At 39.9% G+C, this 27,223-nt stretch overlaps 1 protein-coding gene across 1 annotated transcript in view; it reads right to left on the reverse strand.

The window, feature by feature from the left end:
* Cntn4 (contactin 4) overlaps window positions 1-27,223 on the reverse strand; it is a 341,374-nt gene that overhangs the window by 12,532 nt on the left and 301,619 nt on the right. The window contains exons 11-19 of the mRNA XM_035449031.1: window positions 20,696-20,871; window positions 13,766-13,883; window positions 9,447-9,605; window positions 7,031-7,180; window positions 5,523-5,593; window positions 4,242-4,476; window positions 2,022-2,134; window positions 1,001-1,187; window positions 456-568 (exon numbers count right to left, since the gene is read on the reverse strand). Coding sequence (XP_035304922.1) covers window positions 456-568; window positions 1,001-1,187; window positions 2,022-2,134; window positions 4,242-4,476; window positions 5,523-5,593; window positions 7,031-7,180; window positions 9,447-9,605; window positions 13,766-13,883; window positions 20,696-20,871 — 1,322 coding nt within the window. The remainder of the gene's footprint in view (window positions 1-455; window positions 569-1,000; window positions 1,188-2,021; window positions 2,135-4,241; window positions 4,477-5,522; window positions 5,594-7,030; window positions 7,181-9,446; window positions 9,606-13,765; window positions 13,884-20,695; window positions 20,872-27,223) is intronic.

Raw genomic sequence — 27,223 nt, forward strand, 5'->3', positions numbered from 1 at the left:
GGAGATGGTGGAACCTACAAGGGGTGGACTTTGTGACTGCTCTTACAGGGGACTGCAGAATGGAATCCCAGTCTCTTTTGTTCTCTGTTTTTGTTTCCTGGCCACCATATACCGCATCTCCCTGGCGCAATATATTGCCTTGCTAGAGGTCCAAAAGCAACTGTGAACCATCCATGGGTTGAAACCGCAAGTGTGAACCAAATTAAACCTTTCTTCTCTTTTCCAAGCTGATTATCTCAGTTATTTGAAAAATGGGCTCACCCAGATGATGGTCTAAATCCTGGAAGGTTTACACAGAGCACATACAAAATTTAGATGAATTGCTTTAGGGTAGAGATTCTTGAAAAGGCCAAAGGAGTGACTTCGGGGAAGAGGGAGAAACTGGAGCATCTGCTGAGAGCCAGACTCCCTGCTACTAGCAGGATTAGGTGTGCTTGCAAAAAGAAATTACCCACTTTGTATCCTTTTACTTCTGACTCATTATCCAGGGCCTTCACTTGATCCCAGTTCAGGATAATTTTGGAGTCCGAAGAATTCCATATGATGTTTCCAGGGGGTTGGCTTGGTGCTATAAAAAAAATTAAGATAGACGAAGTCACAGATTATTAAATCTCAATGGATTCTAAGGAATGTCTCCTTACTAGAATTCTACAGTAGAGGCAATTTAATGGGCGATTGAACTAATATGTGTCTTCAAGGTCACTGAAATCTGACGAGATACAGCATTGCAAATGGAAAAAGATTCAGTTGGTCGCCTACCATTTATAGCTAAAAGAAGTAGTCCTTCCTAGTGAGGAGAAAAACATTTATCTTTCTGTCCTCTGGAGCAATGAATTTGGCATGGTATTCTGAAAGGTTCAGTTAAAATGCTAAGGAGCCTTTGAATCCATATAATGATACCAATTAGTATGCAAATGATCCCTGGGAGGTGGGGATAGGTAATGAACTTGGAGTATGTTTGATGAATCCCCAAAATATTTCTGAACAACTTTGTCCTTACGTGGTTTTCTGGTAGTGACATTGACTGTTGCACTGGAGGGTCCTGTCCCAGCTGAGTTATATGCCTTGACAGCTAAGTGATACAGTGCACTTCCTTTCAGGTTGGTGATTTTTGTAGATGTCTGGTTTCCAACTGTTCGTATTTTTCTAGCATTTTCTTCCTTGTCATCATGTCTCCAATATTTTACCTGAGAAAATAAAAAGAAAGATCTTGGAAATCAGATCCACTGGGGATATTTCCAATGTCATCAGGTCATAATATTTTTATGCAAGTCCTTACAATGGAGTTAAATTTCTATATTAACTCATGGACAAAGATTTTAGAGCAAGGAGATTCACATGATCTTCAAAATTATCCACAATAAGAAACTTTCCTTTTTATTATTTTTCCACTGATGTGGACAGCTTGGTGAATCATCAATGGATATTTCTTTTATTTTCCCCTCCTTTGGTTTGAGCTCAGGTGATTCTGGGTATGTAAGACTAAAAAAAAATTCTTTTAAAAGATTTAATTTTTTAAAAAATTATGTGTGTGTGTGTGTGGGGGGGGTGTTTGTGTGCATGTACATGTGAATGTTGGTACCCACAGAGGCCAGAAGAGGGCATCAAATCCCCTGGATCTTCACTTATAGGCAGGTGTTTAGTTGCCCAACATGAATACTGGAAACTGAACTCAGATCCTCTACAAGAACAAAGAACACTATTGACTTCAGAAGCCATTTCTCTATATCCATGGGCATATCATATTTAAGCTCCTTTTGCCAACTATATTGTAAATCTTTAGGTTTATGGACACACACACACACATACACACATGAAAATATAGTATTAACGAACATTAGCATAGACAAAAGGAAGTCTAGTTTCACAGTAGATCTTTGGTACTAATATTAATGGTGTGGTAGAGCCAGGCCTCTACAACAGAGACCAATGAAGGGTGGCATGGGTCTTCTCCCATCAGTGATTATGCCTTACAGATCTCACCGAGAGATACAGATCAAATGCAAATGTTTCCAGCTTACCTCATAGCCTTGAATCCGTCCTCTATTCTTCCCAATGGGGGAGGCCCAGAAAACTTCAATATCTGTGGCAGAAAGACTCCTGGCAAAGATACTTGCTGGTGGCTTGGTGGGTTCTGCAAATGAATTCAGAAAGTTACTATCCAGTCAGCTTCATCCTAACAAGCTTCTAGAAATGGGCTTAGAAGTCAGAAAGAAGCCATGGTCATAGGGCTGTTCTTAATACCTGGAAGACATACAACCTCCCCAAAATAAATAATTACCATATGCAGGGGGGAGTACTTAGGAAAGAAACACTTCTGAAATCTTACAAATGTCTACCCTGTAGGTAAGTGGAACTAAAGTTACCCAAGACCAAGTTTAGCAACAAATTTTCATGGTCAGCAATTCTGTCAAGTAGATCTTTCTTAATTAAGTTAAGTAAGAGTCCCAGTTGCTCGATTATGAAAACAAGAGAGAAAGAAACAAGGGCAGTTAACTGAATTGATTACGATTCAAGGAAGCTGGGTAGTGGTTTAGTTCTACATGGCAATCTTTAAAATCCTAGACAAGCCATCAATAGTTTCTGGGGCTTGGTATCCTAGGATGCAAACACTAGAGTGAACCACCAGTTTCTCAAATTTTAGCTGCTTTTACCAGACTTTTGCACACCACTTGTATATGCAACTCTTTTTCCAATACTGCCCTTACTGAAAAACCTAGTTCAGCCATGACTTGACTAATACCATTCACAAAATCTTACCTTGGGTAACACCATCCTCATTCTCTTAAGCATCCCCCCAATATGATATAATAAACTCCTGTTAAAACCAAAGCATCCATCTGGTATAAATTAATACCAGTTTATATACTCCTCTATATTTTCACACTCTAGGAAATATTGGACATGGAGATCTCTATTTACAGGTAACAATATAAGATTCCCCTTATATGCCAACTCAGAATTTTTTAAATGTCACTTGATACTCTGGAAAACTTATCAGCCATCCTCAGGAAACACTTTCCTTCATAAGAAAATACAGCACAATTTTAAATATGTTGTCATGAATATTATAATAGAGAAACATGCAGATGCTACAAATATTATGGCTATAAATGATACCCAAGAAACAAGGCATAGACAAAAACTTACTCCACATTGCAGACCTAGGGAACAACCTTGGTTGTTCAAAGTGAGGCCAAAAGAATGAGTAGGGATTTGTAATGGAGATGCTGAATGAAGCCCATGCAGGGAGACTGAAGCTTAGGTTTGGGTAGTTTCTAGTCTTTAGCATGTGGTTGTGGTGTGTAATAAGAAGCTGAGAAAGCTGTGAGAGTTGGCAAAGAGGCAGGGGAGAGGCCATGAAAGACTGCTGCTGCCTCTGTGGGAATTAGTTCTCTGCAGAAAGGAAGAAAGTGCTGTTTCTTTTCTGACTCCAAACAAATGTGTCAACTTTCAGGTGTTATCATATGGTTAAATACTGAATCTAGTCTTTAAAACAACAATGGTGAGCTCCAAGCACACCAAAGGCTATGTGAGAGGCATTCTGAGGGCAAGGACCTCCCCAGAGAAGTAACAGTGTGTGAGGAGGACCCTTGAACATCACGTCAGTGTGAATGGCAGTGCAGGCAATCAAGTTGCTTCATGCCTCCCTCTCCTAAGAAGTCAGAGCCAGGACAAATGGCTTAAAAACACAAGGGATGAGAGAGAATGAAACATTCCATCTTCATAGCCACTGGAAAGCATTAAATAGGGTTCTTTAAAAGGAATGATAACAGACAGGTACATGGTACTGTTTATCAATAAATAATTAATAGGTACAGAAAAAGATAAATGTGAAGATAACGCAGGGCAGGGCACTTGCAAGTTGGTTCCATCTTAGCAATGCAATCCATTGACGGAAAGCCATGTGTTTTCATATGTGATAGAGTTGTAATTAACTTTTCATTTTGCAGACAGATTTAACTATGTACCCCAGGCTGGCCTCAGACTGGCTAACCTGCCTCAATCTCTCCTATTCTGGGATACTGGTGTGTATCCACACAGCCAGAGTTGCTGTGTGTGTGTGTCTGTGTGTGTGTGTGTGTGTGTGTGTGTGTAAAAACAAATGTTTTTACAGTATACTTGTCTCTAATTAAGATATGCTTTTGATTTATATGTATTTTATACTCTAAGTTGATCATACATCCTGAAGGGAACACCATTTGAACATTGAAGAACTATCAGTGTAGCATGAACCATACCTTCTTCAGCAGAATACACCAACGTGGTGGGACTAAAAGGGCCTTCTCCTTTGTTATTGAAGACACCCACTTTAACCTCAAAGGGAGAGAATGGGCGCACACTCTCATTCCTGAACACGTATCTGGAGGCATCAGCCGAAGCCAGGACTGTCAGCATCCAGATCATTTTGCCATGTGGCCGGAAGGCTACCACATAACCAAAGCCTCTGCCATTCTGTAATTCCTCAGGGACTGTCTGGGGAGGAAGGGAAGAGGTACTCAGAAAGCATAGTAGTTAGATTACTTATTAAACTCCCCTAATTGACTCAAACATTAAAGGTTAGTCCCCAGTTCTTGCCTCAATTGATTCAAATTTTAAGGCTATGCCTCTCTCCACCTTATTTTGGGCTTTATTTTTAACCATCTTTTAAATGTAGAGATGTCTTTTAACCTGCCTATGATACTCATGTGGTACTAGAGCAACACCCACCTTGAAAATTGAAACAAAGATCTACAGTTGATAGTTGGGCTCTGGTGAGATGGACTCAACTCTGAAAACCATTACAAATGATGACCAATTTACCATCCAGTTGATTTCCTAAAAAATAACCTTTCTACTGTGCACCATCTAATAATATTTTTTTCCTTCAGTGCCAGATAGACAAAAGAAGTCACAGAAGGAGGCCATCTCTGCACAGACAAGATCCTGCCCCCAGGAGAGACTTTGAGCTCAGTTGGGAGGGAGAGAGAGATTTCTTTCCTTTCCCTGCTGGGGCTCTGGGTGAATTAAAGGCTTTTTATTTCAGGGGACATTGTCTAAAATCTTTGGAACACATTTCAAACCTCTTTGGAGGCTCCCACCTCCTCTCTCAAAATCAATTTTTAATAAATTGGTGACTAACCTTCCTCCAGGTTGTTTAAAGAAACACCTCACTGCCTGGCAGCAAAGCCAACTGCTAGGAAATTGTTCTGGGACACTCAATCTATAGCTGGCAGATGTTTTAAATCAATTGGCCATGCAGCAATTCAGAAAGAAAAGAAAGACTGGTTCTCTCTGAACCAGACTTCCTTATTTTTTTTTAACTTGTGTTATCGCCTCTTCCATGCTTATTTTTCCCCCTGTGAACAGTCAAATTAAAAGTTGCTTCAAACAATGGGTGGCCAAGCACCTTCGCTTCCTGATAGACATTAATAGATTTCTTGAAAGCAGAGGGGAGCCATTCCTGGCTTCTTGTCATATGGAAGAAAATAACAAAACAACCCAGACAAAAGCATGTCCCTTTGGTCCTGTGATGGATTTACCTCCCAGGTTATAACCAGTTCAGATTTGCTGCCTCCACCACCACTGACGTTAGCTGGGGTGACTTCGGGGACTGCAGGAAACAAAAAAGAAACCAAGTTATTTCAGGTACTAATGGCAAATGTGGACCAGGAAGGTTGCCCAGATGGAGTGACTCACTGTTAGTAAATTCTTGGGCACATGACCCTTTGTCTTTTGGATATCAGAAACAACATCCACTAAAGGAACACTGTACTGGCTTGAAGAAGCAAAATGTCCCAAGGAAATTGCTATTAATTACCTGCTTCTGGTTCACCAGAGTAGTCATGTTACCAGTCACTACTGACCAATTGTTTAGCCCTGTACCTAAAGACCTGAGAGTTTCACAAAGAAAGGATTGAAGAATCTGCCCTCAAGCTTCTTCAGACATTTATTAACCATGTGGTGGCAACAAAGGAAAGACAGGACAAACTGTGCCCACGTGGAGCTCACAATCTAGTGGGATGTTGAGAACACATGCAAAATATCACAGAGAAACTTGGACAACACCCAATGGCGTCGCAGACAGAATGGAGAAGAGCAGTTGGGTTCTGGAGTAGCACGTTGCTCAGCGGAGCACTGGACTAATGGCTTCTCAGAAGAAGGTGAGCTTTGAGCTGAGTGTTGAAGGAAGTGGTAGACCCCTGGCTCACTGTGCTTAACCTCTCTGATCCCCAGTTTTCTCTGTAAAAGAGGGGAAATAAGACTCACTTCCTTCTCAGGATTGTAGGGTGGAATTGAGTTATAGTTTCAGAGATGGGGAAAGAAAGCATAGGATTAGTTATGCTAGCATATAAATGAAGGATGCCAGCCAGACCCTTTCAATAGCTAGCTGGGGCCTGCAGCTAGTAACTCAGTATATCCCTTTAAAGTCAATGATACCATACCTAGATGGATTTTTTTAAATCCATTTTGAGAATAAGGTGAAATTGTTGGTCTGCTTAGGATCTTGCTAGACCTTTACAAATCACCTATTAATTGTTATGGCTTGGAGCTCCAGAGAGACAACAAAACAGGATCTCCCAGTTTACAAAAGTGTAATCTGACCCAGCTGGGTGTACATTACTTTCATCCTGTGTTCATCATGCGAGCTATATGTAGTATAATCTCATTCTTCACTTATAGCCATGGTTTATGTCTTAAGAAAATCCGGGCAAAGATTTCTTAGCAAATGTTCTCTGACCATTTGTGATTTTTCTGGCATATGAACCAAAGGAGAAAGAGTTGAGTGCTGAAAGAATTAAGCAGAGGTACTACACTGGTTCTTGCTACACAGTGGACTCAGTAGAAGACTGAGAACTTGATTCAAGCTTACTACACACAAGGCTGAGAGTCTACTGGACTGGAGTGTGATCATTAGGACCCTTTAAGGGAGAAAGTGTGGACATGTAGAGCTCACTGAAGCTAATGAATGAACGGCAAGAAATCAAGGTTTCTCCTTCAGGAGTGGAAGCTGCCAGAACAGACACCATATAGCTTGAGTGGTACTCACGAGCCTCTTCTGTCCTCCGTTTCTCTGAGGGCCGGCTGGGTTCCCCAATGCCAATCACATTAGCTGCAACGGTGCGGAACTCATATTCAACCCAGGGGTTCAAACCCACCACAGTTGCTGTGAAGGTCTTTCCATCAACAAGTTCTGGAACTGAAAGATATCAAAAGGTGGGTGAGAGGGCTTAAGAGAATTCACTCAGCTCCACAAAGACATGGAGATGATTTTAGGAACATCTATCATCATCACCACCGCTGCCGCTATCACCACCACCACCGCCATCGCTACCACCACCACCACCACCACTTCCAGGGAAGGCATTGTAGTTAGCCTGCTAGGATGATGATGAAGAGGTATGAATATATTTTGCATCTATTTCACAAATTCTAGTCCGTGCTTTCTTTTCTTTTTTTCTGCTTCTGTGTTAGGCTCTTTTGTTATTGTGACAAATACTTGGGAGAAACAGTTTAAGAGGGATAAGGATTTATTTTGATCCATGGTTTTAGAGGTCTTGGTCAAGGGCTGGCTGGCTGGCTTGAAGGCAGGAAGAATACCTTTGTGTGGGTACCATGATATTTCAGAGCTGGAAACCTCATGGTGTCTGAGAAACATGGGGGATAAGGACAGGATGCTCTTCAAAGGCATACCCCCAGTAATACACCACCTCCAGCTAGACCCATGTCCTAAGGCTTTGTCACTTCCCAAAGTAGTGCCAGTATCCCAGGACCAAGCTTTTATCATGTGACCCTTGATGGGGGGATTTCAAGCTCAAACCATAACACTGTTGTTACTACCAGTAGTAACAACACTTTTTAATCATTTTCCACTCATTCTTATTAATGCCATATTTCCTTTTTGTAATTTTTTTGTCATTTCTTTTAGGTTTAATCCTTTTACCAATCCCAACTCCTGTCATTATTTCATTTTTTCCCCACTGAGATGACATTTGAGGAAGAAATTAGACAAATAGGAGTTCCTGCCCAACATTATGTAATTTACATAATCATGTTGTTGATCCAATTTTACAATATTGTATTTGTATTAATTTTTGAGGATTTCATACAATCTATTTTGATCACATCACCCCCACCTTAGTTTATCACACCTCAGAAATTGTTTTCTGTCTGTAAACACTGACTTTCTGTGGATTCAAAGAAGTGTTTTAAAATGAAAGATAAGAAAAATGAATCATTATCTTCACTCTGATAATCAACAGATCTCCATAGAACTTCATTTGCTTCTCCTGTTAAAGAGGCACAGTAACAAACTCTTAGTGTGAATAAAATAATTTTATTTTGCTGTCATAATGGCTGTAAGGATTAGACATGGGCCTGGCATTATATAGTATATGTAGAAAACATGTGAAGTGTGAATAATAGTAAAATAGCTTTGACCTTTGAAGACTTGGTGTTTTATGGTATCAGCAACTGGTGTCTGATTTGAGTGAATTCATGGAACAAAGAGAGTGTGAGAATTACTTCACAATAATAATGGTGAATTGCTACTGATAGTAACAACAGTCTTATGGTTTGAGCTTGAAATCCCCCTTCAAAGGTGACATGATAAAAACTTGGTCCTAGGATACAGGCACTAGTTTGGGAAGTAACAAAGCCTTAGGGCGCCAGTCTACCTGGAGGTGTTGTGTCACTGGGGTATGCCTTTGAAGAGCATTCTGTTCTTATCCCCTTCTTGTCTGTTTCTCAGACACCATGAGGTTTCCAGCTCTGAGATATCATGGTACCCACACCAAGGTATTCTTCCTGCCTTCAAGCCCCAAGCATTGAAGCCAGCCAACCTTTGACTTAAACCTCTAAAACCATGGATCAAAATAAATCCTTATCCCTCCTATTCTTCACTTTGACAAAGCGTGTAACACAGAAGCTGAAAAAGGAAAAGAAAGCACAGACTAGAGTTTGTGAAACTGATTAAAACGTTTCCATGCCTCTTCATCTCCAAATTAATACATGTACAAGTGGCGGCAGCAGGACAAAAGACTCTACAGAGTACTTAGATATTATATTGTTGACAGCTGTGCAGGAACTTTGCAAACACTGACTAGAGGCTGGCATTTTCCACTGCTTTTCCAATGTGGAACACAGTGGTACAGAGGTGATTTTAGGTAATACATAGATCAGTGCATTTTATTTTTACAAATAGTTTCAAGCTGGCTAAGAAAATAAAAATACACATAATAGCATAGCAAATAATTTCATAGATACTAACGTTTAGGTTTAGTAGCAATAATGTAAGTTAGTGTGGAGGAAAACATTAAGGAAAGTAGAGTTGGCTGGAGACAGAGCCATAATGTATCATTTGTCCCTGTGTTCACCTAGATGTTTCCTGGCCTCTTCCATATTTCATTCATACTTCATTCTAGAAGCCTCTGGCAGACAGCAGGCCTCAGCATGCAACATAGTACCTGTACTGACTGCTTGCCAGCCCACGGAGAATGGAGTCCTAGCTTGGATGACATACATGGTGATGGGGCTGTGGTTGTCAGGTCCAGGTCTCCATGAAAGCTGAGCAGTGGTGTCTGTGATTTCATCTATGGTCACAGCCTCTGGAGGACCTGGAGGGCCTGGGAGGCAGCAAGGCATTCAGAACCAGACGGCATACTCAAATGTCCAAGTATATAATCTACCCACTTGAATGGGGTACTGAATCAGTCAATCATTTATTTAAGTACTTACGTATACACTCCATCACTGCTTTTGGCAAATCTGCTGGGTAACAAGAGCCCTACTTAACTCTGAAATTATAGCAATGAACTGACACATGCCCTTTCTTTGTAGGGGTTCAGAGAATATAGGGGAAACCACAAATAGGCAAACAAAGTGTTATAATGGAATGTCTTGATGTTAGGAGAGAACGCTGGGCCACTATCCACCGGCAAAACTGCATCTAGCCACTGCATGTACTTTCAGGCAGAGGGACTACAGTGAAAATGGTCAGTTCTCAAGTCACAAGACCATCCTCTTCTTTGGAGTAATTCCGAAACGTGGCTGGAGTCTAATGTCCCTCTGGAGCAATTTCTATAAGTCATGCCTAAATTTTCTACTTATTTGCCTGATAGTTATAGCTTCTCTACTTCCATGTACTTGAAAACCATTGAAAGGGGAAGAAGTCATGTTTAGATGAAGGTCTGGAGATCATACAGGGAGGGACAGAAAACAATTAGGAGGTGAAACATCAGTGTAGGCAGGGTAAAGACCCAGAAATTTCCTACTTGTCAGTATTAGAAGCTATGGCCAGACAGTTAAATGCATTTTTTTAAAATGTAGTTCAAACATCACCCTGGAATAAAAAGGTGGTGGCAAGAGGACATGGTGACAGCCCTCATACTTGTTAGACAGATAAGGAGAGGTACCCCAGAGGTATTTTCTGATCCCCAGTTTAGCAATCAAAGCTGTTCTCAAAAGACTACCAGGCTGTGTCACAGGGACAAGGTAAAAAGGAAATCTCCCAGGAGTGGTGAAAAGTTTATGGAAATTCCCAAAGCAAGATTTTCTTCTGAAAAATTTCACTCCTTCACCTTTATGCAACACCCTGCACTCTCTTTGCTTCTTAAAAAATATCACTTTTATAGACTCACAGGTAAGGCTAAATTTATCTTCTTTCCACCCCCCACTCCAGAATGAAATGTCTGCAAATGTGTATGCTGGAGCTGATTAATTTTCCATGGTGACATTTCAGCATGGCAGTCTAATGCCAGCTAGACAGAACTGAGGTAACCTCTGGTAACCTCTGGTCTTTTACTCCTAATAAGCAGGTAAAGTCCGGAAGACAGTGTAGTCTCCTTTGTGTCTGGCTGGCTCTCTCCTCCTCATATTTCCACCCTTTTTCTTTATGAATGTTGTTGGAGAGCCTTTAGAATCTACCACACATAGAAAAGTGCTCTATTTCAATAGCTCCAAGAATTGAATCAATAGCCAGTATCTGAGTCCCCTGTATAGGAAAAAAAGGAAGGGGTGGCATGGACCTGTTGCTGGAGGGGCTTCTCTCACTCTATCTCCCTGTCACCCAAACCCACCAGTGCATGGCTATGCTCTTGGGGAGTGTTGACTTCATTTTAGCTAAACTGGAGCTTTCTTTAAAAGAAAAAAAGTCCACTGAGCAAACTGTAACATGTTTTTGTCACATGGCAAGGACAGCTATTTTGATGCTGGTGTCTGCTTTTTGCTCAGGGAAGGAGGCCAAGAGATAGTTGCAGATTAAGTAAAGTAGGCAATTAAAGGTTCAGGGAATTAAAGGTTCCAGAGACAACATACAAACCTTCACTTGTTCTAAATGGGAAAACTTACAGGGTAGCAAAACGCATTTCCGTCTCTCCACTGCAATGTGCATAAAAGATGCAAGGATAGAGCAAGAGGAAATAAAATGAAAGACTATGGCTTTAAATGTCATATTAATTTATTGGCCTTATTAACCGATTAGGCTAGAGTTTCTTTTAGATTGCGTTTGCAAATTCCTCTTGGTATCCAATGCTATTTTCTGTGAAATGAAGTATACAATATCATTTAAGAACTTCAAGTTCTACTGATTTAAATATTTATTAGTCTAATTTATTGGTTTTTAAACTGCTGATCTGAACATTATCCTAATTAAATAGAGGATAAATTACCAGCAACAGAATTCTTTTGTCCCTAGAGGGAGAGCAGATCCGCTCTGGTGTGTTTTAAAAAGGGAAACAAACACATTTCTGTAAGTTACTCTATGGGCAGGCAGATCTACCTAGGTTGAGAATATAATTTTTAATTTTTTAATATAGCCATGGCTTACGTTCTTTTTAGGCAATTCGCAAGTGACTAAAGCAATCATAGTGGGAAAGCAGCTTTTCTTTAACCTTTCTTGACAATTGAGTTGCTAATTGCTCTGCATTTCCCTTTCTCATCTGTCTGGGGCATACAGAAATACTTGGGATTGACTCCCAAAAGACCTCATTCCCTGTCTGTTCAGATTCCACCGACTCCAAGTCTGATTCAGGGTTTGCATTTTAGGCTCAGGTGGCCGATCAAGCATTCCCATCACCAACATTTAGGAATTCTCATGAATGAGTTTGGGGCCTGAGATAATTTTGATGCTCTGGGTTGGCTTTTATTTGTTTGGCAGAGTTGGGTGTGGAGGCCAAGGCTTCAATGTATGCTCTGCAAATGTGGTACCATGGAGTTACACCTTCAGCTTGACTGAGGGTATATGACTTTAAAAACAAAAACAAAAACAAAAACTATTGGGTACACAGGTTCCCAAAGTTTTTAATTTTATTTTTTTCCCTTCTTTTGATGGGTTAAAGATGGCTCAGTGGTTAAGAACACTGGCTGTTCTTGTGCTGAATCCAGGTTCAATTCTCAGAATCCATACTGTGACCTACAACCATCTCTTATGCCAAACCCTGGAAATCTACCACCCTCTTCTGGCCTCCACAAGTACTGCACAAACATGGTACACAGATAATATGTAGAAACAACTCCCATTAACATGAAATTAAAAGACAATCCCCCTTGTTGTTTTACTGTTGGTTGGGGATGGTGGTACACATCTGTAATCCCAGCACTTGAGCAGCTGAGACAAGAAGGTTGTGAGTTTGAAGCCAGCCTAAGCTATGCAATCTCCTCTCTTTAAAAAAGGAAAAAATATTAAATACCTTAAATTTCTTTTATAAACTGATCCGAAGCCTAGAATTTTCTTCAGCTAGTGGACTCATCCAGGGTTGCCTTAGCTGAAAGCTTTAACTTAGTTCCTGTCAGTACTGCTAAGAGTCTCACCAAGGCTTTATTCTGTATGAAGTGCCTTCCTATTTACTACATTCCAAGCAAGCTCTTCCTTATCAAGCCATACTTTAAAATCAGGGCAGCCTTGTCAGAACACAGTCCAGGGATGGAATTGTGTGAGAATTCTGAGTGCTTGTGAGAAAACAAGACAAAACAAGACATGAGTCTTTCGACCTCAGTTTCTTCAAATCACCTAATTGTTCTTGAAATGTGTTTTCCTGCTCCTCCCAGGTTTAGCTGATAAAAGTGAGTTTACTTTAGATTTCTTATTATTGCTTGTAGATGGTATTCAACTGAACATTTACATGCCTCTATGGAAAAATATATTTTTTTCCACATGTGGTGTGTCCTTGTGATTGTTTATAGCTTGCACTCATGAAACCCTTTCTTAGGTGATTTTTCTTAACCCTCAGAATATATGTTGTCTGATGATCCGAATAAAGTTGGCTATTGTATGAGACTTTAGGCTGCCTCATTTATCGGCTCCATTCTCGCAGATCCCATGACCTCCAGGTCGGTAAACACAACTCTAATAATTTTGGGAAAATATGAGTTTTCTTAGGCCTCTGTTATATACCACTAGTCTAAAACACCAATGTAGTTCAGTCCAGACGACATACAAAACAGTAAATTGGATCACCTTTATAATTAATTATTTGGGTTAATCTAAGGTTATTCTAGAGCATCCTATAAACTCAGTAGTCATAATTGGGACCTTCAATAGGAGTTCTTTTCAGTAGGAGAACTGAATCTACTCAGTGCACTTTCTGGTTATCCATCTTTTATGAAAAAGTACATTTTTGGAGAACTGTAGACTGTTAACCACTGTCTCAATGGTTAATTTATGACTTTCTTTTTAATCTAATTCAAAACCACTGAGGTTTTATGTTGCTGTGGTAAAGTACATACCATAGAAACATTGAAAGGGCAAAAAGCAAGCAATAAATAGACAAAAATAGAAGTCCAATACCTCTTACAATCAGGTCGGCGGCAGCAGTGAGTTTGTCTACACTTGTTTGGACCATGCAGACATATTTCCCAGCATGCTTCAGTTGAATGTTTCGGATCATCAAATCACCAGCTGAATCCTGCTGATAAAGTAGAGGAAAGTGGCTACAATTACTTTATAATGAGCCCTAAATATCATTATCACATGAAGGACACTATGACTAATGGATTTATTTTACACCGGCTGATGAAAACATTAGTGATGCAAGCCATGGCTGTTAAAGCTATGTGAGCCAGCCTGAGAGATAAGAACACCAATGTTTTCAGAGAGCTTATCTTCCATAGGAGCTCAGGTGTCTGGATCAGTCTGCTCTCCCTGCTGGCATCACTCAAAGTTACACAACGTGGTTTTGGATTGAGCCTTATGGGTTCCCTTCAGCATGCTCTCAGCCTATGGCCTGGGCTTGCATTCTGAGACTTTGACATTCTATATTTGGAAAGGGGAGGCAATACGTTTAGAGGCATCTGCATTTTTTTCTACAGAACCCTGTCTTGCAGCCAGCGTTTTGATTGCTCTCAAGTTTGAATTAAAGGATTGTGAAGGCCAGAGTCTCTAAGGAACTCTTGAATCATCTAGTGTGGAATAGTACTAATTTGTTTTCTAAATGCCAAATGCATGTTTGATTAGCAGATGAATGGGACTAATTACACCGAATATGGATGCCTGTGTGCCCCACAACCGTTTCAACACTGCTCACCAGAAAATGACTTTTCGTAAATAAAAAGTGATCTCTCCACTAGACTGCTCCACCTTGGAGTTTGGTTTTACTGCCTGGATATTGAAAAGGTTCGAGAATAAAGCAGTGTTATCGTTGTCCAATTTCAGCAGGAAGTAATCCTAAGAAAACAACGCCCCTTTTACCTACTGTTGGTTTTAAGGGTTGGTATTCACCTGTATAGGGTTAGTTTGGGTTGTTTAGGGTTGGGTATGGAAGGTGATACTCAGACTCTGGAAGGTGATACTCAGACTCGGTATCTCTTTTAGATAAGTTTGAGGGTATGGCTGGGAAAGGTATAGTTAAGATGGGATATAGGTAGATTAACATATTTTCTAGTGAACTAACTTTAGCAAACGTTAGCTATAGATAACTTAAATTGTTAGACTATTGTATGCTGACTGTTTAGGGTCTTCTTGTATATACATTAGGATATTTTATCATATTGCACTTTACAGTTCTACCGCTAGTCAAGACATTTCAGTTCTATCTTTGATATATATATATATATATATATATATATATATATATATATTGCTTGAATTCATTGCCCTGGTTAAATTTTATTTGGGGAAACTTCAGCCATTGTACAACTGTGTTTCTGAGAATTACAGACTATTACCACCCATGATTCTTATCTATGAGATTAGTCAGACATAGATATTTGATCATCAAACACTTCATAGACCTGAAGAATATGGCATTTAAATGTTTTAATATTAGTACTCCATTGATATGAGACACAATTGCTCCTGACAGCACCAAGCTATTCCTGAGAAAATGTTGGGCACTGATGTCACTCCTTCTGGAGTCTGTTCTGTCTTCAGCTAATGGCCTTTTAGACAAAGAACTGACCCCACCTTGACCGCTGACTTTGGACATGCTGTCCTACTATGCTTGCAGGAGATAAACTTAGAAGACTGTTGAACCTTGCCTTTCTACCTCCCTGCTTCTGTGTTGGTCAGTCAGATGCTCTAGGCCTTAGCCAAAGCTGTGAGACTTTGGGTGACTGTTTAGGTAGCTTGCTGTTTCTGTCTTCACTGCACCTTTTGGAAGTTGCTCACCTGCACTTCCTGCCTACCCTAGTATTATTATCCTCCTTCTCAGGTCTTTGATGAGGTTGAAGATTAGACTGTCACAATTATTGTTCTCTCACCCTAGATAGAAATATTAGGTACAAGACATAAACTTTCCAGCTTAGGACAACTCTGTAGTAATCTCTCTTATGCCTTTACCCTAGGACTGGATATATAGTTCTTGCCTTTTGCTCTAGTTGCCCCACTGGCAATAGGTATTAAGTGTGTTTGTTCTTACTTTTCCTTCTCCTGGATCATACTTGATATTTGCTATCTTTGTGTGTAGTTTTGTATAAAGCCTAAATATTTTCTTTAGACTATAAGGGGAATTATAGTGAGATATTTGCCCTGCCCACACCTGTAGGCATGGATCATACCTGTTTGGGCATGGTCACAGTTTCAACCATGATGGAGAGTGAGTTTTAGATCTGGGGTCAGGGCAGGTGGCTCTCTCTGGATGCTGTCGGGTCACAGGTTGCAGCCTGTGCAGATCCTGAGAGAGGGAACCTGTGGCAGCCATCTGCCTTTTGTGTAAGTGACTTCTCCCCAAAATAAATTATATTTAACCTATGTTTGAGCCTAGTCCTGTGAATCATTATCCTTGTCTCTGCAGTGGGTTAGACTAGAAATGATCTCTTCTTTCTGATTCCAAACTACAAAATGTGAAGCTGACACAGACTTTGAAATTGCTATTCCTCCACAGAGCATTGATAATGAATGACACGTGGTACTATACATCTTGAATTTTCTAAGTGCTTTATTTATGTTAATACACCCAATTCCCACATGGTCTATGAGGCAGTTAGCGTACTTATAGATGAGAAAACTCTAACACAAAGAGGCTAGGCAACTTTTTATAAGCTATATGTAGCAAAACACAGTTCCAATTCCTGTTATTTTCTGTGTGTAGGTATATATATATATATATATATATATATATATATATATATATATATTGGTGTATATGCTGATTTTTGTATGTGGTGGGTGCATGTAGAGAAGACAGCATCAGGTGTCATTCCTCAGGTATTGTATTCATTGTTATTTGATACAAGTTCTCTTATTTGCCTAAAACTTGTCAAGTAGATGAGACTGACTGGCAAACAAACCCACAGGATTTGCCTATCTCTATCTCCTTTGCATTGGGATTCCAAGCATATTCCACCATGCCAGGGTTTCATATGAGTTCTGGGGGATTGAAATTAGTCTCTGTGCTCAGCAGACCAACATTTACCACTGAGCCACCTCCCAGACCCAACCCTTGTTAGTGTTAATAATTATATACTCCTCTCCAAGGAAGAACTTAGCCCTATTTGCAAGCACCATGTTAGCCAGGCTATAGTGGCACACACCTTTAATCCCAACACTCAGAAGGCAGCAGCAGGTAGATGGATATCTGTGAATTTAAGGATAGCCTGGACTACATAGTGGATTTCAGGATTCCAGGGCAGCCAGGGCTACACAGAGAAACCCTGTCTCAAAAGACAAAAAACAAACAAAAAAAAACAAAACAAAAAAAACCAAGCAAACAAACAAACAAACAAAAAACCGCAAACAACAATAACAACAAAAAACAGCAAATGGAAGGAAGGAAGGAAGGAAGGAAGGAAGGAAGGAAGGAAGGAAGGAAGGAATCAAGCACAAGTCCTCTCAGTTTCTTTTGTTTCAGTAAAACAGGTCACACTCATAATTACTGAGGCAAGGAAAAAGTCCCAAGCACCAGTTGTTGCAAGTAGGATTAGAAGAAATACAAGAGTATGTCCTGAAGGCAGAGCTGTAGTTAGGAGATCTAGTTGTTTGGGGCCCATCCCTGCTGTGTGATTTCATCTAAGTTTCTTAATCTGTCTGTCTCTCAGCTTATTGACCTTTCAAAGAGGGATGCCTTCCCTCCTGTGCCATGGGGTGAGAATCAAATGAGACTGGATACCTATGTGAAATCCCTTCACAGACGATGGAAGCATGGAATAAATTTAAACTCGTCTTCATGATGGCTGTGATCAATTTTCTTTGTAAAACAATCATGTCAAAGACCTTAAATCTAATTCAAGAAGAGCTGAGATTTTTTTTAATCTGAAAGTTCTTTTATTTATAACACTGGTATTCTCATCCAGTTCCACTAGATACTGATCACAGCTCAGTATAAAAAAAATGGATTGGTTTAAGGATATAAAACTGCAGTTGGACAAGAGGCATGGACTCTCTGATGTCTTGAGGTCTACTGAGAGCATAATAAATATAGTTGATAACAATATGCTATATTTTAAAAGCTGTGAGATAGTATACTTTAAGTGTTCTCAAAACAAAAATGATGAATATGTGTGATATAACATGTTAATTGGTTTAATTTAGCCATGCCATTGTGAACATACTGCATTATGTATCATAATTGTGCATGACTTTATTTATGAGCTAAATAAATGAATGGAAAAAAATGGGAAAATAATTACCAACCTATCTCATAGGGTTTCTGTGAGGATTGAGGAGCTAATAAACAATAAGATGATTGATAAATGATTAGGTACCTGGCAAGTAATAGGAATCAGTATTATGAACCTAAAATAGTCACATGTTGGGGCTTTAAATAGAGATGTAAATAAAAACTAAGCCTCATAATGGAAATGTGTGCAGAGGGGTGGGAAATCATATTGATTTTAAGGTGGATGACATATTTACTTTAAAATGGAGGCCATATTGATTTTAAGAGCGGAGCTATGTTGATTTTGAGGTGATGTTATATTGGCACTAAGGAAGTATTTACCCCCTTCTCAGTGATTCATTCTATTCACTAGGGGATGAGTGTCAAAGGAACTTACTTCGCACATAGCAACCTACTTTCACAATTTTGTGGTTGTGACTAAGAGTGTGTCTTAGATATTCTTAAATTTTAGTGAAATTTATAGCTTTAAAGTCAAACTGAAAAAAGTTTTAAAGTAAGGAGTGAAGTAAAAGTCTCAGAGTGAGGCCGTTCTTTCCCTTAGAAATACCCAGCTCAAACTGTTACTGTGGGCTACATTTGTGTTTAACCTGTACTCCACCTGTGGTCTCCGTTCTCTTTCTGAAAGAGCACTGGAGGGCACAAGAGAACAACAAAACAGCTTTCCAAGAAAACCAAATAGGCTGAACCTATCCACCATTATTTCTTATGCTGACCCGGGAAACCGAAACTCGAATGGGTCAGAGTTCAGCATGGCAAGTACTTTCCTCCTCAACCGTGACATCCTAACATCAACATGGGTGACACTGGTGGCTAACCTACCTCCCTTTCTTTGTTTGTAGTAATAGTAGATAGCTGATCATGGTGACAGAAGTAGTTGTGCACAGGACAGAGGCATTTCTCAAATGGAAAACAAATGAAAGCAATTGTTTTGGTTTTTAATTTTAATTTTTTTACACAAGGTTTTTCTATTGAAATAAAGGTAGGCTATACCTCACTATGTAGACAAAAGTTGTCTATACTCAGTTCCTTTTGTTTTTGATCTCTGAATGTTGGGATTACAGGTATGTGCCACTACAGACAGTTGAATGAGAGCACTTTGGTGGATGCTAAGTATTCCTGTGTCCTTTGTTCCATTAAGATGTTTCTTTCTGCATCTCAGGGGAAATGGTTACATAGTGGCTACTAGGTCTGATTGGTCAGGAATCATTTTTAGTCATCAAGTATCAATCCATTCTAATTAGCTACTGCACATGAAATTCTCTGAGATCATACTTTTCATATTGACTTGCCTACAAAGTTGGTTTTAAAGTGAAAAGCTGCTATTCAATTTAGTTGATGAAGGGTTTTTCTTAATGTATACTGTTCTGTTATTACAAATAATATTACCTTTCTTTCAGAGTATAGAGCCATTAGAGATTTAAAAGTATTTCTTTTGTGATAGGTATGGGGCTGAGTATATTTTTAGACTTTAAAGTATTTGATATCACCAATGTTTCAGTGAAATAGAATCTCTCTCACTAAGCTGAGCTACACAAAAGAGGTCCAGCATGGTTAATCTAGGCAATGTCATCTAGCCTTACTCAACCAATACTCCAAGAGAGAATTCCTGACAAATTGAGTCATCTACTGGTGTAATGAATTAACTTCTCCCCCTGTGTATCCAAAGTGATATCATTCTTGGGAGAATTGAGAGAACAGTCATTCAAATTCTTTTTGGTGTTCTGCACCTCAAACTCTAACAAACTAAGCTGCGTGTAATGGTTAGAATTTTTACAACTGTTAGGTGGAAAATATGGAAGAGTTGTTAACTTCAGGGCATTTATACTCCACCTAAATGGATACACACACATAAGATGAGATGGGCAACTCAGTAAATCGTATTCCTATGGCAGTTGAGGGAGAGAAGGGCTTTTCAAAGCATAGCCCGAATTTTCTACTCTCGTGCTTTCTGATTAGGCCTTCCTCAGAAAGTGGTCATCAGGGAGAATACTCATTACCAATGGCAATGGAAAGCTGTGATAATGCAGAAAAATAATTGTTGAAAAAGTTTCTGATAGACGCAAGTTGTTTCTAGATTTAACCTTCTCTTGGCACATATTCAATGATAATATATATCGTACTGAAGGAGGCATTTCCAAAATTGAAGTATTTGGATTCAGATTCCATGGAGATGATGAATCACCCCAGTGTATTTGCAGAATCAAGAAAGTAAGTGCCAACTTTATGATGCTGAGTCTGCTACAAAAGCCCAGAGGAATATGATGACAACCTGAAGACAACATATAAGGAAATTATATTTAAGATACCCTATTAACTATTTGGTGGCATTGTATATGATATGGGAGTGGAGCTTGGGCTGTGAAGTTCAAAACTGAGTCATATCATTTAGCAGATGTAGAGAAAAGGCACTCCACATAACTCCTAGGAACCTCAGGTTCCTTCGTCACACACAGCAGTAAGTAGCTCATGTGATATCAAGCTTACTTACTTACTTCATAAGTGATGCAGAAAGGAACAGGAATTAACCTAGAGTTCTGTGAAATAAAATGCTTCAACAACAACTTTACAGTTGTTTCCAAGTTAGTCCAAACAAATTAATTTGGGTCAGTTTACAGAACTTTTGGTATGCTGTTTCCTATGGGTAGCATGACATTGATACTTACCCCTCCAACTCTTTCAAAGTGGTCTCCATCTTTGTCAAAGTCTATCAAGTGGCCATTAAATGACCAAGTAAACACAATGTCCAGGGAGTGATCATGCGTCACCTGACACGGAAGAACAATGCTTTCTCCAACAGTTACATCCATGCTGGAAGGGGGGACCATCACCTTTGTTGGGTCTGGAATTGAAAAACAAAACAAAACAAAATAAAAACAAGTGCTGTGGATGCAACTTAGTAATAAAGTGTTCTCCTTGAATACATGTGTAAAGCCCTAAATTAATAAATCTCCAGAACCTCCAAACTCCCAATTGCCCTCACCCCAAACAAAGAGCAGCAGCAGTGATATAATGTATGAATGTAGTGTAGAACCTGTAGGGAACCTGTAGGAGCAGTAGGGAAGTAGTTGCTTTGGTGATCTTTCTTAAGTGGAGATCAACCAACTCCAGTCACCCAAGAAGCTCAGATTCAGACACAGGCTTATTTTCAACATAACAAGGTGAAGCTGCTCACTATATGTACTCTCACAGAGTAATAGAATTCAGCCTAGGAGTCACGAGGTGGTCTCTCTGGAGATAAGCACAGAAGGTTCCACTGGCTGGCAGCTCCTCTGAAAGATGCTATTTTGGAAAGGTTTGCATATCTCTCTGGTCTCACTAAAAGCTGTATCTCTGTTCATATCTATATACTGTCAGGTCTAATGGAAACTTCATTCTGGAGGTTAGACAAAAGCCAGCATTCCTAAGCAACTTGTTAATCCAGCTCCCTGCTACCAAAGGTGCCATTTCCCTTCTCACTGGCAGAAGGGACAATGTAGGGAAAGCTGTAGCCACGCCTACTTAGGGGCTAGCTACAGGTGTGCCTGACCATACTTTCGAGGGCGTGGTCAGGGTGATGTAGTGTGACTGCGTTTTCTCTTTCGGTTTCCCTTTTGGGCTTGCGTACAGACCCCTGCCACGCCGGCTGGCTAGGTTGCTCTGTAAGTAAGGCTTTTCCCTATTAAATACCCTTATATTTCTACCTGTCTCCGTATTGGTAATTTCCCACTATAGGACAATGGCTATCTGTGGTGCCTATTAGCATACCAGCATACATGCTGGCCTCCAGGAATCCTCAGTATCACAAGTACCTGATACACAGTCCAGAGTCCATGCTAACATCATAGCCCTTCTCACCATAGCCCTGCACCCCAAACTTCCCCAGCTCATGGGTTTCCCTCACCCCCCCACCTCCAGCTACTCTTTCTCCTTATAAACTTGCTACTTCTGCTATGTTCCCTTTCTTTTGTCATAAAGCTCTTTGTCTTTCCCTCTCAGACTCCCCCTACCCTCACACACTCCTGGTTCTCTCATGGCCAGGTCCAGTCTGCTAGCCTTAGTTTACTATTTTCTCTCTCTGCTAGGGACTCTTCCAGATGTCTCTGGCTGTTCTATTTCTCTCATATCTACAATAAACATCTTCCCTTTAACCATACCATGGAGTAGTCATGTCATCAGTTTATATACATACAAACAGGAGAATCCATGTAATTTGAAGTTGGTCAATTTTTGACTTTTTGTTTTTGCTGTTGTTGTAAAAGTAATTAGTGTTTTAGTATAGGAATATTCAAAATCAGGACAATAAAATGAAGCAAAAAAATTCACGCATAAAGTAGAATCAAACCACATCCACACAAAACTTCTCTTTTCCTTTGACCTTAGCAAAAAGATGAGAAGCAGTGAAACTACTGTTTTCATTTAGGTAGAATTTCCCTCCATCTTCAGGCTCATCCTTTTTCAGTTGTTTTGTTTTATATCACCATAAACACGACAAAGGAAAATACTCCTAACCCAAAGCCAGGTCCTTAAATCAGGCCCAGAACTGTAAGAAATCTGTTGCCCATAGAATTCAGAAAGTAGCTAACTCCCATCACACACTGTGGGGCCAAGTCATAAAAAAAATAGGTAATTTGTCTTCATGTCCAATCCTGAAGTTTATATTTTTAACAAAAGCAGTTTCTGGGTCTGGCTTTACCAGGTCCTCCTCACTCCCTACTCTCTACAACAAAAACTTATTCCCAGACCCTGCACAGTGTTCTGCTGTCCCATCTGATACTGAGCCTCAGGGTTTGGGGGTACCAACCTCTTAAACCAATGAAGGTCTGAGATTGTTCTGAGACAGAATAGAAGCTATTCCTTTATTCCTTTCCACTTGATTTATTTCTTACATGTGCTGCAGATAAAGCACCTCATTCCTTCCAATTTAATATACACTTGCTTATATCTTTATCAAGCTATTTTATAATCTGCATAATATATCAATTTATAGCTTGCCACTTTGAAACTAGTAGGCATTTTAAGGAATTTTATTACAAATAGAGTCGTCAAGGTAATGAATATCATGAAGAAGGTGAAATCTGTATATTGCTTCTTCAAACTAAGAAAAAAATATTAGTTTGGGGGCTGGAGAGATGGTTCAGGGCTTAAGAGCAGGGACTCTTCTAGAGGATCTGATTGTTTTGAACATCCTTGTCAGGCAAGTTACAGCTACCTGTGACTCTAGCTTCTGCATCTTCCATACCCACCGAAACATATATGCATAATTGCAATAAATGTTTTTAAAGGAGTATTAGTTTTCAATATTACCCTTTACATTTTTGTTTTAATTGTGGTGGGACAGGCTTGCTTAGCAGAGAAGGTTTGTCAACTCCCAACCCACATGTGGCTCTTTACAATACATAAATGATGTCAGAGAATACAATGGTAAGAAGCAATATGGATTCAACATAATGTCCATGTATATGCTGCATGAAGGAAATCTCAATTCAGTCACATTCCTCAAATGTTTATATAGTAAACCAAATTAAATAACAACAAAGAGAACAAAGATTAAATATCTTCCATATTCATAGGACTGTGTTTCAGCCTGTGAGATATGTAAACATTTATTAACAAACTGCTTGGGTTAAAATCTATCTGGTAAGAAAATTATGCAATGGAAAAAAGGAAGCATCTTCAACAAATGGTGTTGGCATAACTGGATGTTGACATGTGAAGAATGCAAATAGATCTACATCTACCACTGTGCACAAAAATTCAAGTTCAAATGGAGCAAAGACCTCAATTTAAATCCAGTTAAATTAACTCTGATAGAAGAGACAGTGGGGAATAGCATTGAGTACATTGGCATAGTAGACAACTTCCCGAATAGAACACTAATAGCATAGACACTAAGACTGACAATTAATAAGTGGGACCTCATGAAACTGAAAAGCTTCTAAAAGGCAAAGGTCATTGTCAATAGGACAAAATGGCAGCCTACAGAATGGGAAAAGATCTTCACTCCACATCCAACAGAAGGCTGATCTCCAAAATATGTAAAGAATTCAAGAAATTAGGCTTTGAAAAAACAAATAATTCAATTTTAAAAATGGGGTACAGACCTAAACATGATTTCAAAACAGAAGAATCTCAAATATCAGAGAAACACTTAAAGAAATGTTCAATATCCTTAGCCACCAAGGAAATTCAAATAAAAAAAGACTGAGATTCCATCTTACACTTGTCAGAATGGCTGAGGAAAAAAAAAAACAAAAAAAAACAAAAAAAAAACACTGATGACAGCTTATGGGTATGGAACAAGGGGAACACTATTTTACTGCTGATGGGAACTTACACAGCCACTTTGGAAATCAATATGGCAGTTTCTCAGAAAATCGGGAATCAATCTACCTTAAGACCCAGCAATACTACTACTGGGCATATAGGATGCTCAATCATACCCCAAGGACACTTGCTCAACTATGTTCATAGCAGCTTTATTTGTAATAGTCAGAATCTGGAAACAACCTAGATTGAGGACAACCAAAGAATGAATAAAGAAAATGTATGTTTACACAATAGAGTATTACTCAGCTGTTAAAAAACAACGACATCAGGAAATTTAAAAGCAAATGAATGGAACTAGAAAAAGTAAATCATCATGAGTGAGGTAACCCAGACCCAGAAAGATAAACATGGAATATACTCACTCATAAGTGGATATTAGCTATAAAGTAAAGGATAACCATGCTACAATTCACAGACTCAGAGAGGCAAGGCAACAAGCAGGGCCCAAAGGGGAGGCATGGATCTCACTGGGAAGGGAAAATAGAAGAGATCTCCTGGATGGATTGGGGGTTGGTAGGGATGGGAACTTGAGAGATTAGGTAGGGGGCTGGGTGGATGGGGAGAGTACTGAAAGAATTGACTGGAAGGGAGCATTTTGGGATCAGGTAGAAACTCCCATGAATCTACAAGGATAATCCCAGCTAAAAATCCTAGCAATAGTGGATATGTAGCCTGAACTGGGTTTCTCCTATGATCAGATTGGTGACTACCACATTGTCATCAGAAAGGCTTCTTCTAGTAACTGATGGAAACAGATTCAGAGACCTATAGCCAGACATTATGCCAAGCTTTGGGAATCCTGCTGAAAAGAAGGAAGAGTGGTTGGAGGAGCCAGAAGATTCAAGGGCATCACACGAAAACTCACAGAAACAACTCACCTGGCTCATAGGAACTCACAGAATTTGAACCAACAACCAGGAAACCTGCTTGGGACTGGCCCTCTACATATAGATGACAGTTGTATAGCTTGGTCTACTTGTGGGACTCTTAACAATGGGAGCAGGGCCTATCCTAACACTTTGGTTAGCTTTTGGGAAGCTATTTTTTCATACTGGGTTGCCTTACTCAGCCTTAATACAAGGGGAGGTGCTTAGTCTTACAGCAACTTGATATACCACAGTTAGTGTTTTTCTGGAATCTCCAGCTTGGCCCCAGTTCTTTCTCTCCAAACTCCACCCTCTCAGAAAAGCCTCCAGGAGTCCAGTTCCACATTCCTGGCAGCAGCAGTGCCTCCTCCCCCAAGGCTGCTAGTTGCTTAAGAACCTTAAGACCCTTAAGACCCATCTACAATGACTGGCACAAACCTTTTATAAGACCAGTCATTGCCCCATGCCTACAGGGTATTTAAGCCCTCTCCTTTAAAGGGGCATGTGATTTCTTTGCTTCTCCCTTCTATGACCTCAGCCTCATTCTCTGCAGGCTGGAGGACTCACCCAGGAGTGCGTTCCTCAAATACACCTGGCCTTTTACTTTTTCATTTGGTTTGAGCTGGCTTACTTCAGTGGAGAAACCTACTATGCAGGTACAGAATGCATATTAGTTAGTTGAAACCCATGGGAGGCCTGCCCCTTTCTGAACAGAAGCAGGAAGAGTGGATTGAGGGGGAGGGGAGAAGAATAGGACGAGAGGAGGGGGGAGAAACTGTGGTCAGAATACAAAATAAATAAACCAATTAAATTAAAAAGTCATAAATTCAAATCATATTTCATGGGGGGCTTTTACTTTGGTTTTACTCTCCTAATTGACAATGTCTGAACATATTTGTGGGTTATAATGTGAGTTTTATTTTAACAAGCATTTTTATTTTAATTTTTTATACATTTTGATTATGTTTTCTGCTCCCCCAACTCCTCCCAAAACTTTCCTTCCTCCCTATCCATCCAGCCTTATTTTCTTTATCTCTCAATAAGAAATAAAATTCTACCAAACAAAAATCCCACAAAAGCACCAAAAATGATAATCAGAACAAACAAGCAAAGGACCAACAAGACACAAATTGTTATAACAAAACAAAATGAAATAAAAGTCTACACACACACACACACACACACACACACACACACACACACACACACACGAAACCCAATAAAACATGAAGTTTGTTTTTGTTGGCCAACTACTCCTTGGCATGGGGCCTGCCCTGGAGTGTTATTGAAATACTCCATTGGAAGAAACTGATTCTCCCTTTTCCAGTGGGTGTCATTTATGAATAGCTTCTTAGTTTGGAGTGGGAACCTATGTCCACTCTTCTCTCTCTGCTAGGGGCATATCTGTTTTAAACCTGTGCAGGCTTTGTGCAATATACTGATAAGTATAAGTATGTGTTTATGAAGTGTTTCCAGGACATCATATATGGAGGAAGCTTGCAGGGAGCCATCCCTGCATTCTCCATTACAAGATGGCGCCTGCATCCGGCAGGCACCAAATGTAAACAAGATTATTGCGCAGGCGCTGGGTAATTTTCCATTCCTTGATCTCTGCCTATTCCGTGGCGTCATATGGCCCGATGAGCTGCAGCCAATCATGGGGTGACACGTCCGAGGCGGCGGTTGCCAGCCTTTATTAGGGGCCAGGATTCTTGGCTCGGGGTCTCCACTCTGGTAAGCTTATGCTCTCCTCTCAAGACGCATTAAAGCTTTACTGCAGAAGGATCCGAATGTCCTGTGTTGTTCTTGCCGGCAAGATAATCGCGCGGGACATCTGGTGCCGAAACCCGGGAACTTGTTAACATCGCCGGCACTTCGGAGACCCCTCGGACGGGGCGGATTCAGAACTGCAGGGTGGTAAGTTCGGAGAGGTATGCTTTATTCTGACACCTTCTTTTTTGACTTTGTTTTTAATTTGTCACCACTATGGGATGGAAAAGCCTTAATTCTAGTCTTTAT

Source organism: Cricetulus griseus, chromosome 8 (genome assembly GCF_003668045.3).
Source record: "Cricetulus griseus strain 17A/GY chromosome 8, alternate assembly CriGri-PICRH-1.0, whole genome shotgun sequence".
Taxonomy (NCBI): domain Eukaryota; kingdom Metazoa; phylum Chordata; class Mammalia; order Rodentia; family Cricetidae; genus Cricetulus; species Cricetulus griseus.